General features: G+C 42.6%; 1 protein-coding gene across 4 annotated transcripts in view; it reads right to left on the bottom strand.

Moving 5' to 3' along the window:
• The window catches only part of PPP1R13B (protein phosphatase 1 regulatory subunit 13B), an 89,884-nt gene extending 71,893 nt beyond the window's left edge, over positions 1 to 17,991 (bottom strand). Inside the window, exon 1 of one of the 4 annotated variants that reach the window (XM_044774384.2) lies at positions 17,795 to 17,991. In XM_044774384.2, coding sequence (XP_044630319.1) covers positions 17,795 to 17,803 — 9 coding nt within the window. In that variant the 5' untranslated portion in view covers positions 17,804 to 17,991. Of the gene's footprint in view, positions 1 to 694; positions 748 to 17,794 lie in introns of those variants that run through there. The other 3 variants (XM_044774385.2, XM_070514403.1, XM_070514401.1) reach the window with 3 other exon arrangements.
• Between the last annotated feature and the right edge of the window lie 409 nt (positions 17,992 to 18,400).

Raw genomic sequence — 18,400 nt, forward strand, 5'->3', positions numbered from 1 at the left:
TTGCTTATAATTATCTGAATTACCATTTTCAAAATGTTTCTCACCTTTAGAAAACTAAGCAAAACTAGAGCATGAAAAACAAAAGTCCCAGTGCCTGGAGATTATCTATGCCATTTACAAAGGAAAAATACTTAAATAGATAGTCCCTTAGGCCTGTGGAATCTAAATTCAGGCACTAATGACATGAATCATGATAAAATGCCCTGATGAAACAAGACAGACCACTGTTGTTACAGCAGAGTGATACGGTGGATAAAGTTTCACCGAATTAGGCGAGTTCCATGGAAGAAAAAGTTCAATGTTAGCATTGTTCAATAACAACTGTAACCAGGATCTAGAAATCACTATGAAAAAGAAAACTAAGCATTAATTTACTAATCTCCACATAAAACATGCTATATATATTTTTTAAAAAAGACTTGTCTAAGCTTTGTTATCAACTTTAAAAAGGAAAACCTCAAAGTTTTAAAATAAGTTTTCACAATAAATGCCTTGTTCATATTTTATGCTTATGAAAATAGCTTGTTGGAGGCAGGGCAGATACAGAGCTACAAATTTTATTTTTTCAAATTCTGCTAGTATTGACATACTAAAATATGCTTAAAATCAGAATGAAGTTTATAACAAGAAATTTAACATCAAAGGACTTTTACAATTTATTGATAATAAAAATAGCTATTACTTCAGTGCTTACTATGTCCACTGGCAGGTCCGCTGTTTATCCGTACTATATCACTGAGCTCTCTCAAAAGGCCAAGGGAGCCCAGAGCTTGGATGATCCTGTTGCTGCAGGCTGAAGGACCGCCCAAGGTCACATGACTAAGAAGTGTCAAAGTGTCCAACTCCAAAGCTTAAGTTTCTACTCAAATAGCTCAGGAACAAAACAGTGCTAAAATTCATGAACACTTAAAAACAAAACAAAACAGCTACTGAAGTTCTTCATCCTTATGAAACTGTAAGAAACAACCTTTATTCAAAAGTTATCAGATAAAAACATCAAGTCAAACTATTTTTTATAATGGAAGAACTTACTTCATACATATAATGCACACGTCCCTGTGAAAAACAAAACATTATAGGAACGAATATAAAAGAGTAAGTTAGTAGAGATTCATTATAAAATCCAAAGATGAATGTACTCAACAGCCCAGACCCCCCAGATAAAAGAACTCCTACTAACAAAAGGTTAAAATGAAAACTGATGCTCTCCCACTCTTAGGAATTCACCTCTTTTTTGACCTGGCTTGGGTCCTGAGGTTTGGGACTGCGCAGATACCAGAAGTCTTTAAAAAACTCTGTGTACAATTTGCAAAATTTCACTCCTTCCGAAGAGAGAATTATATATTCCATCACTTATTAAAACATTAGGCTGCATATGAGTTTTCTTATTATATGACCATAAATTTTTTTTTAATTTCAAGAAATTCAGATCTCTATTTAGTTTTTTTTATGATCACAATATTTACCTTTCCAGACAACAACCTCTATTGTGGAGAATGACTGAATTTCTGAATGTTAATATTGTCAGAAGGCAGAAAGGGAAAAGAATGAGCATCTTCTCAGCACCTACCAGATAAGCAGACACAACTCCTGGCAACTGCAGAGTGCCCAGCAGGACATCTTTCAGATGGCGATTCTCTCCCCTCCTCTCTGGGACCCACACTGGCAAGTTCTCAAAGGTCACACTCACTTTACAGGCTCAACCCTCCTGCCACTGTGGACTCAACTAAGGAAGACACTTGATGGAAAGGCTCTTCACAAGTGTTTCCTGGGGCCCGCCATGTGCCAGGCTCCAGGGGTTCACACCCATGAAGCAGACTGGTGCCTGCCCTAGTGGAGTTTTGATTATAGTTTGCGGGAAAAGATAAAATAAGTAGGTAGAACATGTAGCATGGTGGGTGGTGATGTATTCTAAGGAGAAAAACAAAGAAGGTCTTTAAAAGAGAGTGGAACAGGGCAATTTCAATTTTAAACAAGGTGGTTAAAACAAGCCTCCCTGAGGTGAGTGAGCCTGCAGACAGCCTGAAGGAAGAGCACTTGGGCAGAGGCAACAGCGCAGAGGCCCTGAGGCAGAAGGAATGCCTGGTAAGGTTCAGAATCAATGAGGAGTAGACAAGTCAAGGGAGGGGAGGAGAGGAGAGGTAAACTACTAATCAGGCTTTTGCTCAGAAAGAAACTGGAAGCCCTTGGAGCGTTCTGAGTAAGTGGCACGTTTTACCACAATGACTGACAGGCTCACTCTGGCTGCTCTGTTGAGAACAGACTGAGAGGAAGGAGCACAGAAGCAAGAAGACCCCTCAGGAGGCTAACACTCTCCAGGAGACACCGAGAATCCTGGAGGTGGTGCAAAGCAGAAGCTGAGTAGACTGTGAAGGCAGCTCTGATGAGATTTGCTGATGGAGTGGATGTGGACTATAAGAGAAAGAGGCTGCGCCATGGAGAAGAGGCCTGACAGGCCTGCTGCCCAGGTCCCCAGAGCTGTCTCAGTCCTACTCCACCTGAAGATTCAGTTGTTCAGCTCTCCCTCTAGCGTACTTTCAATAAATCCCTTCTTTTCTAAGAAGTTACAAAACAAGAGTTGGTTTCTGCCACTTGCAACCAAAATGAACTCAAATACTTAAATTATTATCATTTTATAAATGAGAAACCTGAGGTATAAAAAAGGTCAGCACTCATCCAAGACAACACAGTTATGGGTAGTTGAGTGCAGACGTGAACACAAGTCTGCCGGGCTCCAAAGCCCGAGCTTGTTCCACCACACTGCCTCCCGGGCCTTGACTAGTCCTCCACCTGCAAACAGGTACAGAGAACTTAAAACTAAAACAAAAACAACAGGGGGACAGGGGAGGGAGAAAAGGTCAGCAAGAACGCTTGCTTCAGTCCCAGCATGCCACCAGGTATGAGAAGAGGGGACTGTCCTGTTACGGAGAACCCCCGCCTTTCCCTCCACCCCACAGGGGCAAGAGCCTCAGCAACTCTGTTTAGCAAACACAGGGAAGTCCCAGCTCTGCACCAAGTTGAAAGTTCTGGTTATTTCCATCCAGAAGAGGAGAGAAAATGGGGCTTGGGTTGGCAGATCATCTTTCCTTTGGTCTTATCTTCTGCCTACACTGCCACAAAACAGTTTCTTTCCCCTCGGATCTCAAAAATAGTTAACGTATTATTGTTGGCTCAGCACTCAGGATGTCCTCACAGGATCCATTTTTTTTCCCCTCCCCAAAGCCCCAGTGCATGGTTGTATATCCTAGTTCTATGTGAGCCACCACCACAGCATGGCAACTGACAGACAAGTGATGGGATTCTGCGACTGGGAAACAAATCCAGGCTGCCAAGGCAGTAAGAGCAGCGAACTTTAACCACTAAGCCATCAGGGCTGGCTCAGAAGGATTCATATTTTAACGCAAAAATAAAATATTGTGTTCCCTAGGGTAACATTCATACTAGTTTTATTAAAAGCATAGATTTTAAGCTGCAAATTTGAGAGGACAGTACGTAGGTGCCTCCATTTTTTTTTCAATAGCCACTAAAGTTGTTTTAGGAAAAAGAAAAGAAAAAAATGTATTTATTGGTAATTTGAGTTATTTTAGAGTAAGTGAGCACTTGCTTCTTAATCCTTTTGTAAACATTCAATTTATTTTAAAAGGGATATGCTGAGAGTTTCAAATTTAAGCTATCATAAAGATCAGTCACCAAATCTTAGAGCCAGAGCCAGAAGGAACCTAATCTAACCACTACTCTTTCCCCATTTTACAGATAAGGAAGCAGAAGCCCAGAGAAGGAAATAATTTGTCAAGGTTAGTAAATCTCATTAGTAACAAACCAAGACTACAATCAGGACGCTTGATTCTCAGCGAGCACGCTGCCTCCCTCTCGGCAGTTCATTCAGTTACACTGCTTACTCCACATTAAACGAGAAGGGCTGTGAAATGTCTACCAAGAAGCCTGACACAATAATCTCTCAAATCTTATTTCCTCCCTCTCTTATTTAAACGCCTGAAAACAATTTTGGGCACTGAAAAGGTTAGAAAACCCCCCAGGACTTTTAAAATTATAGAAATAAACTGAAACTAAGTTACAAAAGAGAATCATGAAATAAAATTGACACAGGAACACATAATCAAGTGCAAATTATAAAGGGTAGCTGATCATAAAATAGACCTATAATATGCTTTGAAAATATTATAAGAGGGCTCCATAAACATCAGTGGGATCCTGGAAAATGTAAGCTAAGTGACACCAATTTGTTAAAAATAAGTAAGTCCAAGGGGCTGGCCCTGTGACCAAGTGGTTGGGTGCACGCAATCTGCTTGGGTGGCCCAGGGCTTCGCTTGTTGGGATCCTGGGCATGGACATGGCACTGCTCATCAGGCCATGCTGAGGCAGTGTCCCACATGCCACAATTGGTATATATCCTTTCTTTTTCTACACTACAAAATTCTTTTCTTCTTTTTTACAGTGAGACTACAATAAGCAGCATGTTGGTCTTTCAGCCAACATTATATTTTAGGCATTTTTCCATGAGAATACTCACAGTTCGACTTCATTGTTTTTTTAGGCTACATACTATTTCTCTATATGGCCAAACTATAATTTAGTTAGAGACAGGCATTGTTACTTTCATTTTATAGATGAGGAGGTAAGCTCCAAAGGTTATGTAACTTGTCTAAGGCCACAAAGTTAGTAAGTGGTAGGGCCAGGGCTGGCACCAGGCCTACCAGATTCCAAAGTCTGCATTCTCAAACACCTCTGGCCCACAATGGACCTGTTTTCATGTTTCCATCAACTAGACTATGAACCCCTCGAAGACAGCGAGTTAGTGTCTTTGAGTCTCCAATACCTAGCATTGTGTTGGCACATAATAAAAGTTGTTAAATATTTGTTGTGAAAATATCTGTTGAATGTCACTTTTTTGTACTACGTTCATCTTCCCTACTATGCCATTCACATGCTTCACAATGCCCTGGCATATAGTAGTGGGGGCACAAACATATCTGTTGAAAGTATAGACCCAACACCCAGGACAGAACTGCCTCTCACTCTCAGCCTGGGTCATTTGGCCTCTCTCCATCTCAGAACTCACGTGCTGCTCAAGCTCAGAGCCCATGTGCTTCTCCAAGGGCTTCCCTCACAGAGGGCTTTTCACATGGAGACCCCTCTATTCAGCTCTAACACAACACCCTAAGATGTTAGCACTAGAAATGATCTTACCAGTTACTTGCCTGGACCCCTCCTCACTTCATAGCAACAGAGATTGTAAACCATGGTTTTCTGATACACTAATAAGGCTTCAACCCACAAGAAACTGAAAATTTCAAAACAGAAGCATAAGGCACTTAAACATGGATTATGCTAAGTACTATTTGGGGAGGGGGCTGGGATATGAAGGCAATGAGATTTTACAAGATCTAAATATTTTGCGCCTCCAAAAAACTGAGAACCTCGAGTTTACAGTCTTGTCCTGCCTGATTCCATGGTAGTGCAGAATTTTGACCCTGGTAATCTTTAGCACTAGACTTCTCTGAATATTACCCAATACCTCACAAACTGCTAGAAATGGGTTCTTCTAGCATATCATTAACCATAAAGCTTCAGATTAAGAAACTTTAGTAACGGTTTTCTCATTTAAAAAAGCTGGCAAAACAAACACAAAAGTTTATTTTTCCATTCTATTTAGCCATAGAACTTAGCTACTTTGACTTTACTACCAAAAGCAGGAGCAGCTACTACTGCTACTGTAAAAATATCCCATTTTCCCTCCCAGCTACCCATATAAGCCTTAGCATCTAATTACCAGCAACTCTCCAAAAGGACTCCCATCAGAAACCAAATAGACCATAAGGTATTCTCTGTTAACAATGATACTTGAGGATTTATTCAATTCTACAAACAAATAGCCACATAAGGAGATCAAAATTAGGCTCTTGGGTTCGTTTGTTTTACAGCAAGACACTGTAGTAAAATTGGCACAAGAAGCCCAACTCCATAGTATAAAGCAAAGTGTTACTGTGTATACAACATAAATTTGGCACATTTACAAGATCACTCATTCATTCATTTAGGAAAATTTTACTGAGCCCAACCTGGCCCTGGGCCAGGCTCAGGGCACACACAGTCAACAAGACAGGCCCCAACTTCACCTTCACTGATCTTGGAGCTGAGACAGAGAAGAGACACCAGGAAACTGGTAGGAAACCGCAGAGTGCCAGGAGATCCCATGGAAGGGCCACCAGATCCAGATGCCAGAGTTAGGAAAGACTTCCCAAAGGAAGCAACAGGTGGGCTGAGATTAAAGGAGTCAGCAATGAAGGGGAGTGGAGAATGCATACGGAGCCGGGGGTGGGCAGGTTATATTCTAAGTAGAGAAAATCTGTTTAACTGGTCCATACACTAGACAGCAGGGAAGGGTTGCCAATCAATCACAGATGAAAACAGCTGTGATTAAACAACCCCCCATTAGGCACTGCTTTCTTCTGTGCCAAAAACTTGACATTTAAATAACCATACCATAATTTGGTCATGTTTGTAACCATGCTTCACTCTAGAAGGTCACAGAGGACCTCCTCTGAAACGTGTTCCACTTGTAAACAGTGATCTTTTATATTTTGGCTTTACTTTTGCTACTCTTTTCTACCCTATTTAGAAATAATAGTAAAAGATGAAACTCTCAAAACAATGGGTTAGAACCAGTATATTCTAACCAGTGGGTTAATGGAAATGGAATGGAAAAAATTAGAACTAAGTAGTCTCCCTGGACATAGTATGACTGATAAAGTATTTCAGAGAGAGAGAGGAGTTTAATTATAACAGCACTGGTAATTAAATGTTGATAAAATCATCCTTTCAAATTTTTCCTAATTTTAATTATAATCCTAAATCCTTCAATTTTTAATTACACTATTTCTGTGGTTGCTAAGCAGCATCAATGTTGCAGCAAACAAGAAAATTAGTTACCCAAAGACATCAATTAGAAAGTATCCTCACAAAATTATAATTTGACATTTTTTCTTCACCTATGAAAACTTGTTAAATGCTTATCTGAAATTAAGCAGTCCCCAAAGCAAGAATGTCTTTACTATGCACTGAATTGAAATCACTTAACTTTTTGGAGACAATAAACATTTTGGGGATAACAGCACACATCTATAGGGTTTACTATACACCAAGCACTGTTATAGGTTCTTTACATATACGAACTCATTTAATCCTCACAAAACCCAATAAGGTAGGTACTACTATGACCTCCATTTTACAGATGAGGACACTGAAACACAGAGAGATTAAGTAACTCATCCAAGATCACACAAGCAGGAAATGAAAGAGTTGAGATTCAAATCTCAATCTGCCCCCAAATCTGTGCTCTGTAACTACTGCATTATACTGCCTCTCAATAGTTTTTCAAACATAAAAGCAAAAACTAGTAAGTAAAAATTACTATAATAAAACATCAGCCATCTATAATCCTTGAGGAACTAATTCTTATGAATAATAGCATTCTCTGAATAGTTGAGGGTCTAACCCTTTTGTCTGAGCCAAAATCTGAAACTGTGCTGTCCATGTGATATGGCCACTAGCTACAAACAGCTACTGAGAACCTGACATGTGGCTAGACTGAATTAATATGTGCTACATGTGTAAAATATGTTCTGGAATTTGAGAGGCTTAGTAGAAAAAAGAGAATGTAAAATATCTCAATAATGCTTTAATATTAACTACATGTTTAATAATATTTTGGATACAGTAAGTTAAAATACATTATTAAAATTAATTTCACTTGTTTCTTTTTACTTTCTTATGTGGCTACTAGAAATTTTAAAATTGCATTTGTGGCTCACATTATATTTCTATCGGACAGAGCTCATCTAAACTGTATCCAGCAGCTGTCTACATTACTGATACTATTTACTCTTTTCTTGATGACTCAGTCATCATGAGGAACTTTAACTACCACCCTGTGTGTAATCTGTAATTGTGATATCTTTCGTGTTGACTGAGGTTAGGCTGCCCACCCTCAGACCTCAGACCACAACCTCAGGTTGTACTTAAAGCTGTGTCTTTCTATGGTTTCCAGCAGTCTGTCTGCCCACAACTACACCCCTCTAGCAACCTCAGATGCACCGTCTAAAGATTTAGAAGCAACGTAAATTAGAATTGTGCAACATGTAAAAATAAAGGTTAAGTGAGGGCTGAAGAGGGCTTCCTACAAGTTGGCTTCAATGCCAGATTCTTTGACAGCTATTCTGACTGCTCAGAGACCTTTCTGCCTCAACTATTATGAACAGATGCCTCGTATCAATTCCAGACACTTAGTACCAACTTTAACTTAAATTGGAGCACTTTACAACTCAGCTTAAAATCCTGCAACAGTAGTTTCAGTTTGAGAAGATGAAAAAGTTCTGGGGATGTACGGTGGTGATGGTTGCTGAACAATGTGAATGTATTTAATGCCACAGAACTGTACATTTAAAAATGATTAAAATGGTAAATTTTGTTATGGATATTTTACCATCATTAAAAAAAAAAAAACCTTCAACAGTTTCATATCTTTCTCAGGATCAAGTTCAACCTCTTATTCAGGCCCTCAGAATCTGACCTCTGCCTCCCATTCTAGCCACCCTCTTGCTTCATTTGGCTTCATGCTCCAGGCAATTTCCCACAACAGAGCATGTGGATTCAGATCTCAATGCCCTGCACACGTTAAATCCTCTACCTAAAAGCCCTTCCCCACCACCTCCACCCACCCCTTCCTAATCCTTCTAAACTCCACTCAAATGTCACCTCCTCTGTGAAAACTGCCCCGACATCCTGAGGTTGAGAAGACTCCTCTCACCATGGTGCCCTGCTATACCTTGCACTCTGCCACTCTTACAGTCCTTATCTTTTAGAATGGCATTTTTTGTTTACATGATTGCTCGCCACCGTGAGCTCACTGAGAGCAGGGACTGTGCCCAGCCCTGGCATAGACCCAGCATATAAGTGATGAACCCTAACAGGTAAATGCCTGTTGAGGCCATCCGGTAAACAAATACTGAATGCCTACCAGAGGCAGGCAATGTCCTAAGCCCTGGCGATACTGCAGTGGGAAAAGAAAATGGAGCCCTGCTTTTATGGAGCTCCCACAAATAAATGCCAGATGGACATACGTACTATAAAGAGAAATAAAGCACAGCATGCCGAGGGGCATTTTATACAGAAGGGCCTGGAAGGTGTCATCCAGGTAGCAACCAGAAAGAAGGGCATGAGCTTCTCGGCTCACTGATAGAACACTGAGTGAAGTGGACCTTACTTTGGTTCTGAGCTGTGGTCTGGATGACAGAAGGTACTGGAAAAAGAAGGTCAACTTTAATTTCTAAGAAAAGCAAACTATTCCTTCTCTCTGTGCTATCCACTTGATAGATTCTGCAATTACCACCTAGTTCTCTCAGCATGAAGAACACAAGCATTCTACCTCAGTGGGATAAAAGTGCACTAACGACCCTTGTCCAACTGAATCCTGTCCACCATGAAGCCTATGGTTGCCGGAGAAAACAAAAAGAGCATTTATTGAGTGCTTATTCTGTATATTAACAGAACGCTCTACACATTTGACAATCCTCACAACAACCTTTTGAAATATACTGTTAAGAAACCTATTTTAAAGAGGAAAATAAGGCACAAAAGAGGTTAAATAATCTGTCCAAGGTCACAGAGCTAGTAAATGGCAAAGCTAGATTTGAAACCTGACAGTCTTGGCTCCAGAGTCTGAGCTGATAACCACTGTGCTACACTGTTTGACATCTGTATTTCCTGTCACAAAATACTCTTTTCCTGTTGTTTGGAGTTTTTTCTGTTAATCCTAAAATTACCAAATTTTACTTCATCTTTCTTCACATTTTGACCAAACTTCATTTCTCATTTCTAGTTCTACCACAAAAATCTGTCTATACTTTGATCATTTGTGACGTTAACTATTATTTACCGATATTATTTTCAAGAAATTAGATAGAAATATAAACACACAATAGAATAAAAAGCAGAACACAAACTATCAAAGAAGAGACACAGATGACACTGCTATAAAAAGCATGCATATAAACTCTGCCAGGTGCTGGGAGCACAAAGATGGAGGAGGCCAAGGCCAGCCGCTGCCCTGGGAAGCCTGGTCCACTGGGGGCTCAGGGTGGGGCTGATCAGGCAAACTGACAAGTACAAGGGATGACATGTGTGCTATGCCACAGATGCCCAGGCAGCAACTTAGAATGCCAAAAACACATTAAAAAACACTTAACATAGTGCAAATATTTTTTTTACTTGATACATTTACTTTAAGATTTAAGAGTAACATCTTTCGGGAAATAGCAGACATCTCAAGCTTAACACAGCCAAAATCAAACTCATTCATCCCTCACAGCCCTCCAGACCTATTCCTTCTCAAGTGTTCTCTATCTTAGCTAAAGGAAAGCCAGGCTTCGCTGCTGAAGCAATAAACCTGTTATCTTCAACTCCAGCCACTACACTTCCTTCCCCTCTCTCTCTCAATCACGCGCACACTTACACACACACGCAAGCAATCACACTCACTCCCAAACACTCCCTCACACACGTTCACTCCATCAGATCTATTTTACCTCCTATTGACTGGATTTTTCTCTCCCTCTTCAGGTCAAGTCAGGCCTGCACCAACTGGTCTCCTAACTGCTCTTCCTGTTTTTAATCTCCTTTACTCCACAGTCTATCCTCCACTGGCTCCAGAATTCTCTATCATACAAATCTGATTGCATCACTCTACTTTTTAAAAAGGTTTGGTGGTTTCTGATAACCCACAGGATCAAGTCCAATCCCATTACAGCACACACACACACCTCTTCACAATGGGGTCAAACACTTCTTTCCACATCATATCTTCTTTCATTCAACAAATAGTTATTGAACTCCAACTATGTGGCCTGTCATTGGGATAGGCACTGGTGGTAAATGGCAAATAAAAAGAGACAGCTCCTGGGGCCAGCCCAGTGGCACAGTAGTTGAGTTCACACACTCCACTTCAGTGGCCCAGGGTTCACAGGTTCAGATGCCCGGCGCGGACCTATGCACCACTCATCAAGCCATGCTGTGAAGGCATCCCACATACAAAATAGAGGAAGACGGCCATAGGTGTTAGCTCAGGGGCAATCTCTCTCAAAGGAAAAAAAAAAAAAAAGAGGAAGCTTGTCAATGGATGTTAGCTCAGGGCCAATCTTCCTCACAAAAAAAAAACAGAGAGAGAGAGAGAGAGAGAGAAAGACAGCTCCTGCCCCATGAAACTTACATTCTATGACAAGAAACACGTTAATCAGTCACACAAACAAATGTTTAAGACTGCAACTATGACAAGTACTGCAAAGACAGACCAGGCAAAATGTTCTGAAATTAGACAGTGGTGAGAGTTGTACAACCATGTAAGTACACTAAAAACCACTGAACTGTATACATTAAAAGGTGAATTTTATGGGATGTGAATGATATAAAAAGAAAAAGACATAACAGATTGAGTGCCTCTGCTAGTGGATTTGGTCAATGCAAAGATGATGAAAGCTTTCCAGAGGAAATGAAATTTATTACAAATAACTAACATTTACTGAGCATTTACTACACAACAGGCACCTTTCACTAATAATCCATCTGATCCTTCTAACAACCCTATAAGGTTAACTATTACTATCCTCAGTTTACAGACAAAGAACTGAGAGGTCAAGTAACTTTACCCAAGGTCAGAGAGCCAGTAAACGGTGATGCCAGAAGCCACACTTAAGCCAAGTGACACCAGGGCCCACTCTCTTACCTGCTACAGTGAAGTCACCTAGGCAATGCCTATTACTCAGAACTACTTACAAAACAGTAAGTAGACTACTGTGTTTCATTTCTTTCAAGAGAAATTTCTCTCCACGTCCTTTGTCTGTAGGATAGACCCTACACCATCCCCTTCCACCATCACCTTTCTGGCTTCCTCACCTCCACTGCCCGCCTCACACACTGGCTCCAGCCACACAGGCCTCCTTGTGCCTCTCCAGGACGCTGGGAGTGCTCCCACCACAGGGCCTCTGCATGGGCTCGGGCTATGATGATTACAATCACAGCATATATTGTAAATCACGATTCTGCCAAAACTTTAGTTAACACATTCTCTAGACACACTAACAATGCCACTAGCAAGATCCTGTACTGAACTGTACACTAATATTTTGAATGTCATTTATTAATTTTAATCAAAACTACCTCATTTTTCCAGTCTTTTATTGTTCCATGTCACCATGGAAAATTTTTATTTTACAAAATCCTGTAACAACAGCTTTTGCTTACCAATTAGTATGAACAACAGTCATACAGCTATCTTTGCAGTGAAATAAAATAAAGCAATCAAGCCAAGAAAGTGTCACAATAGAACTTGATTACCACCATCCCTCCGTTCAGCCCTAGAACCAGTTTGTGAAATAACTATGGCAACAGCACTTCAAGGCACCAAAATCTCATCGAACTTTTGCTAAGAAACCACTGTTCATCTGTGCAAACACACACAAAAATACATGTCAACAACCACTTATGTAACTTCAATACAATAACCTGGTGATATTTTAAGTTCCTATCACACTAAAAATCCTAAGTAACTGTTAAGCATATATACTGGCATACACTGTTCAAAGCAGGATGCTGAGAAAGGAAAGATACATTTAACCCATTTACATTTAAAACACAGTTGTCCCCAAATTCAAGATGGAGAAAACTACCACTTTTTTTTTTTTTTTGAGGAAGATTAGCCCTGAGCTAACATCTGCTGCCAATCCTCCTCTTCTTGCTGAGGAAGACTGGAAGACTGGCCCTGAGCTAACATCAGTGCCCATCTTCCTCTACTTTATATGTGGGACACCCACCACAGCATGGCTTGCCAAGCGGTGCCATGTCCGCACCCGGGATCCAAACCAGCGAACTGGGGCTGCTGAAGTGGAACGTGCGAACTTAACCTGCGCCACAGGGCCGGCCCCGAAAACTATCACTTTTTATCAAAAAGATTCACCTTGGGATTCTTTTAAATATGAAGCTCCATCTGAGCTAAGCATAAGGGGAAAAAATTTAGCCAAACTCAATTTACTAGCACCTCTAGAAAAATGCCTTGACTATGGCAAACTCTCCTTAAGGGACTGGCACAAGGGCCAGGAGCAAAGGCTTTTGAGTCAGACAGTTTGTTTTCAAACCTTGTTTTCCCACTTACCAACTGGGGACCTCAGCCAAGTTTCTTTACCTCTTGAGCCTCAGTTCTCCATAAAAACAGAGAGACTACCACAAAGCCTATGACACAGTGCCTTAGCACAGAATGACAAGAGACCATTCACCAAGTGCTCACTCTTACTAAACTGAACTGTAGGAAGTTAAATAGCTGCAAAACTTTATGGCTGTACTTAATACTGTAGCCTTTAGAAGAGTTATCCATATAGACTATTTTTAAGTTCAATAAAACTCTAACAATAAAAGGTTTTATATACACATCTTTGTATGATCGAGGCTTTGCTTTTCCTTTTATGAATTTCTGGGCAGTCCAAAGGCTAGAAATAGTTTTATTATTTTAAATGGTAATATTATGTTTGTAATTTTTGTTTTAAAGAAATTAGAGTTTAAAAGAAACACTCTTGTCCAGTCTTCTGTTTTGTTTACTGAATTAGGCTGTAAATTCAAGTCTATCAAGTGACTTAATTATTAATGAACCATAACAGTGAACATCTCCTGGGCTCTTCCTATCTGCTCTATCCAAAGACACCTGGGAAGTGAACAAACTGAGTAAAAGGCTGCCGAAACAAGCGCCAGGCTGCCTCAACCCTTGAGGCAGCCCACATGAATATTACTGACCTTCATGAAAGTATCTGCTATATATCAACTACTGGACCAACCATAAACACTTGGAAATCACCAGGTCCAACTCATCTTAGTGATGAGAAACTAAAGCCCAAAGAGATTAAGGCCAAGGGTCACACAGTCACTAACAAGTAGAGACTAGAACTTAAGTCTCCCTACTTCCAAGTTGTTGTTTTATCAATTATGCAACAGCTGATGGTTTAAAGAGAGAAAGATCTATTCCAGTACTCAAAATGTTTCTACGTAGTTAGAAGGAAGCCAATACCTGAAATAAGTGAATATTTCTTTAATGAGAGCTAAACATTAAGCACAAATTAATGTAACCCAGAGCCTACAGTGAATATGCCAAAAGGGCTCTTAGGACAGAAATGAGTGGAATCAGCTAGTCACACTGCTAACATTACCAAAACACTATCACCAGGGTGCCTTCTTTATGAATAAAACACACTTCAGAACCATAGAACTTCCTTTGCTCAAGTCAACATCCCTCTGAAAGAGAAAAAAGTATCTTAGCGCCATTCACCAGATGTATTTCATCTATGCACAAAAAGTTTTACCAGCTGCAAAATGTTCACTCTCTTTCAAAAAGAATGATGCTCGGGGCTGGCCCAGTGGTGCAGTGGTTAAGTTGGAGTGCTCCACTTCAGTGGCCTGGGGCTCGAAGGTTCGGATCCCAGGCGCAGACCTAGCACCACTCATCAAGCCACACTGTGGGAGCATCCCACACAAAATAGAGGCAGATGGGCACAGATGTTAACTCAGCGACAATCTTCCTCAAGCAAAAACAGGAAGATTGGCAACAGATGTTAGCTCAGGGCCAATCTTCCTCTCACACACAAAAAAAGAATGATGCTGGCTAATGATCAAGGCAGTTTTCATCCTTTTCATGCTCTGAATCAGGATATTTTTACTAAAAATCTTATTTCTATCAAAGTTGTTCAGGTATGCCCTACATGCTTTTAGGTCCAGATCTTAGGGAAAAGTCAAGGAGTAATCTTTAAAGTATAGCCAGTTTTTTCCTTGGGAAAACATTTTTAAAATGTCATCCACTGAGAAAAAGGTGAATGGCTACAGATACTAGAATGCAGCACTATTTTAATAAGGGAAAATTCCAAAATATAACTTTGTTTAAAAGTAGATAGTCATGGAATTTTGCGTAACAGGCAAATTGAAGACTTCTCCAAAGACTTTATCTTGCCCGATGAGAACATGGCCAGATACTCTCCCATCTATTCCCTACAGCTGAGACAGTGGGCGCTGCAGTAAACCATTTAATCAATTAACAGTTACCACGGACACTGCACACTAACTGCCAACTCTCAAAGAAATAAAGTATACTCTAAACCTGTGTTGTCCAATATGGTGGCCACTAACCACACGTAGCTACTGAGCACTGCAACTGTGCTAGTCTGAAGTGCACCACAAACGTAAGACTTCACTGGATTCACCCTGGATTTCAATGACTTAGTACAAAAAAAATTCAAAATAACACATTAGTAAATTTTTCATATAGATCACATGTTAAAATAATATTTTTGATATACTGAGTTAATAAAAGATATTAAAGATAATTCCACTTTTTTTAATGTAGCTACTAGAAAACTTAAAATGCCATTTCTGGCTCACATTACATTCCTATTGGACAGTGCTGCTCTGTACAAAATATGCAAAATACGATCCAATCTTCCTTCGATGATTCATCATAAGAATGAACACCAAATATACAATTAAGTAAGAAAAATCTTATTTATATGTTGGATATATAGTTTAAGATAGCATCAAGAAAGAACGGCACGTTCTTAAAACTTCTTTTAATTTACAGCCAACTCAAACTGCATTAGAGAAAGGACTGAATCCTACAAGTAGTATTTTGACGGATCAAGAAGGAAATACCATAGTAAAGGCCACAAAAGAGAGACTAAGAGAAATACCATCTGTTTCTAGAAGGCATTTTAAAACAAAAGCAGAGTGTTTTAAATCATTAATCTGTTTTTTAAAAAACAATATTGGATTATTTTGAGTATCAGGAAGAAAATTCCCAGTGGCCAGCTAAACAAACCTCTTAACAAGGAAACCTGGTAAGAAACTCTAACTATGTGGAATAGAGGTAAAATGTCTGAATGTACCATATGGAAAATGGAAGCCGAGTTTCTTAACAGAGTATTTATAATTGAACATTACACCATGACGAAACCAAAGTTTTGCAGACATCCTTCAATATTACTATAGTACAATGCAACGATCAACTATTACAGGATTTAACGAAAACTGCTTTCAAAATTCCAAACCACTATACTGCCCTTTCCAAATCTAGCCAGGCAGAATTAGGGAGGGAACAGTTTCCAAAGGCATTATCTTGCAGAGGTTAAAATTAGAAATTGACAATTCAGAGCCACATTAACAACAACAGATAATTGCATGGCATTCTGTTTGACAGGCACTTGTGGACACATCATCCTCTCCGATCCTCAGGACGGCCTTCAGACTGGGATGTTTCTATCCCTAATTCAGAGGTAACTCCAGGCTCGGAAACCCTGATTTGTTCAAGGTCACATCGCTGAAAAGCAGGAGAACCAGTACTGGAGTCCGGATCTTCTGATGCTCATCCAATTCTCCTTCCATTACAAAACAGTCATTCATTTAAAACCAAGCATTTAGAAACCCAGCAGGCCCTGCAGCCAAAGAAGGATCTAAGGATCAAGTAGGTCAAACCTTAAGACTTTGCAAACACGAAGTGTTGGAATCAGTTCAAAAAGGGGAGAAGAGACTATCAAGAGACAGGAAATGACTTGAAAGATCAGGGAAAAAAAAATCTAATCTAAACGTCCTTGGGGGCAGCACAGCAGAATAACAGTATTCGGGTAGAAGATGCAGAGAAATGACACTTTCCTTCTGAAATGTGATTTTCACTGCAGAAATTGTAGATTAAAAGAATGATTTCGTCGTTACTTCACTACAAATGTGTTTGAGAATTGTACTTATTATATAGACATTCGGAAAACCAATACACCCAACTGGGTACCACCAGTCCTACGTTTTTTCATAAGTCCTGACATTTACGTGACAAAAAGCCAGATTAGAAAAATTATAATCCAGCACCCACTGCTCTTTAGATCACAGGTGAAGGAACAGGTCGGGTAGGAGGATGGCAAATCTAACGACCAGCGCCTTCTCTCTAGTAGAAGGCATCCTTGAGGGCAGGACAAAGGCGGCGCCACCACAAACGAACCTCGTTCAACCTTCACAACACAGTGACAACAGGCCAATTACAGCGAAAAGTACAAATATCGAAGGCACGGTAACAGGGAATTCCTAAAATGGCCCTGAACCCGTCCCCTAAGTAAATTCCTAAATACAACAGGATTTCAGCATCAGGGAAGGACTACGGAGAAACGTGGGTGTGCAGCGTGGGAACCGCACGGGGGTGCCCACGCCGCCGGCTCCGCAGGCGACCCCGGCACGGCGCAGGCGGGGTCACCGAGGCGCCGCGAGACCCCGAAACCGGGCGAGCGCCCCCCGCCTGACCACCCGGCAGAGCCCACGGAAAAGCCACTCCAGTTCCATCTCCCGCCTCCCTCCCTCCCTCCCGGGCAGCCGGCAGGGGGGCTCGCAGGAAGGGCCGCGACGGGGGCGGGGGGCGCCGGCCAGGGGGTCCCCGCGGCGCAGGGGGGGGCTAGCCCGGACCCCAACCCCCGGCTCGGACCCGGACCCCCCAGAGCCCAGTCCGGCCGCGCTGACAGCCCGGCGCCGCCCCCACCTGCCGGCCCGCCCGGGGGGCGCCGGGGCCGGGCGCGCCCGCCAGGCCACTTCCTTCCCCGCCCGCCTGCCCGGCCGGCCGGCCTCGCGCGAGCCCCGGGGGCGGGGAGCCGCGGGAGGAAGGAGGCTTGGCCGGCCGCCCACGGAGGAAGCCGCCGCCGCCGCCGCCCGCACCCACCGGCATCATCGCGGCGCGGGTCCGCGGCGCCCTCGCCGCCTGACAGGACGCGCTGCGCCGCGCCGCGCCCGCCGCTCCGGCCGCCCTCACAGGCCGCGCGCTCGCCGCCGCGCTCCCCGGCCCTCGGCAGCGACGCGGCGGCTGCGGCGGGATGCGGAGCCTGGCGGGCCCTGTCGCGGCCGCCGCCGCGCTGCGTCGCTATCCCGGGACCGGCCGCAGCCGCCGCCTCCGCCCGACCGCCGCTCGCCGCCCGCCCGTGGGCTCGCTCCTCAGCCCCCGCAGGCCCCGCCCCCAGCGCGTCGCCCCCCACGGAGTCATCCGTCCCCACCGATTGGCCCGGCGAGGGGCGGGGGCGGGTCCAGGGGGCGTGGCTTTTAGGCCCCGCCCACCATCCCTCCCTCTCGGCGGCGGCCAGGTGCGAGCGCGCCCGTGCGCGTCCGCGCTCCCGCAGCGGGTGGGGGAGGGGCGGGCCGCTGCGGAAGGTCGGCCGCTCGGCAGCTGCCCCGCCCCGTGGATCGTCCTGTGGGCTCATGGCCGCGCCAGACCGAGAGCCCGGACTCTCGGAGACCTTGTGCATGGGAAAAAGGAGGCCCAAAGAGGGAAGGG

Source organism: Equus asinus, chromosome 7 (genome assembly GCF_041296235.1).
Source record: "Equus asinus isolate D_3611 breed Donkey chromosome 7, EquAss-T2T_v2, whole genome shotgun sequence".
Classification (NCBI taxonomy): Eukaryota; Metazoa; Chordata; class Mammalia; order Perissodactyla; family Equidae; genus Equus; species Equus asinus.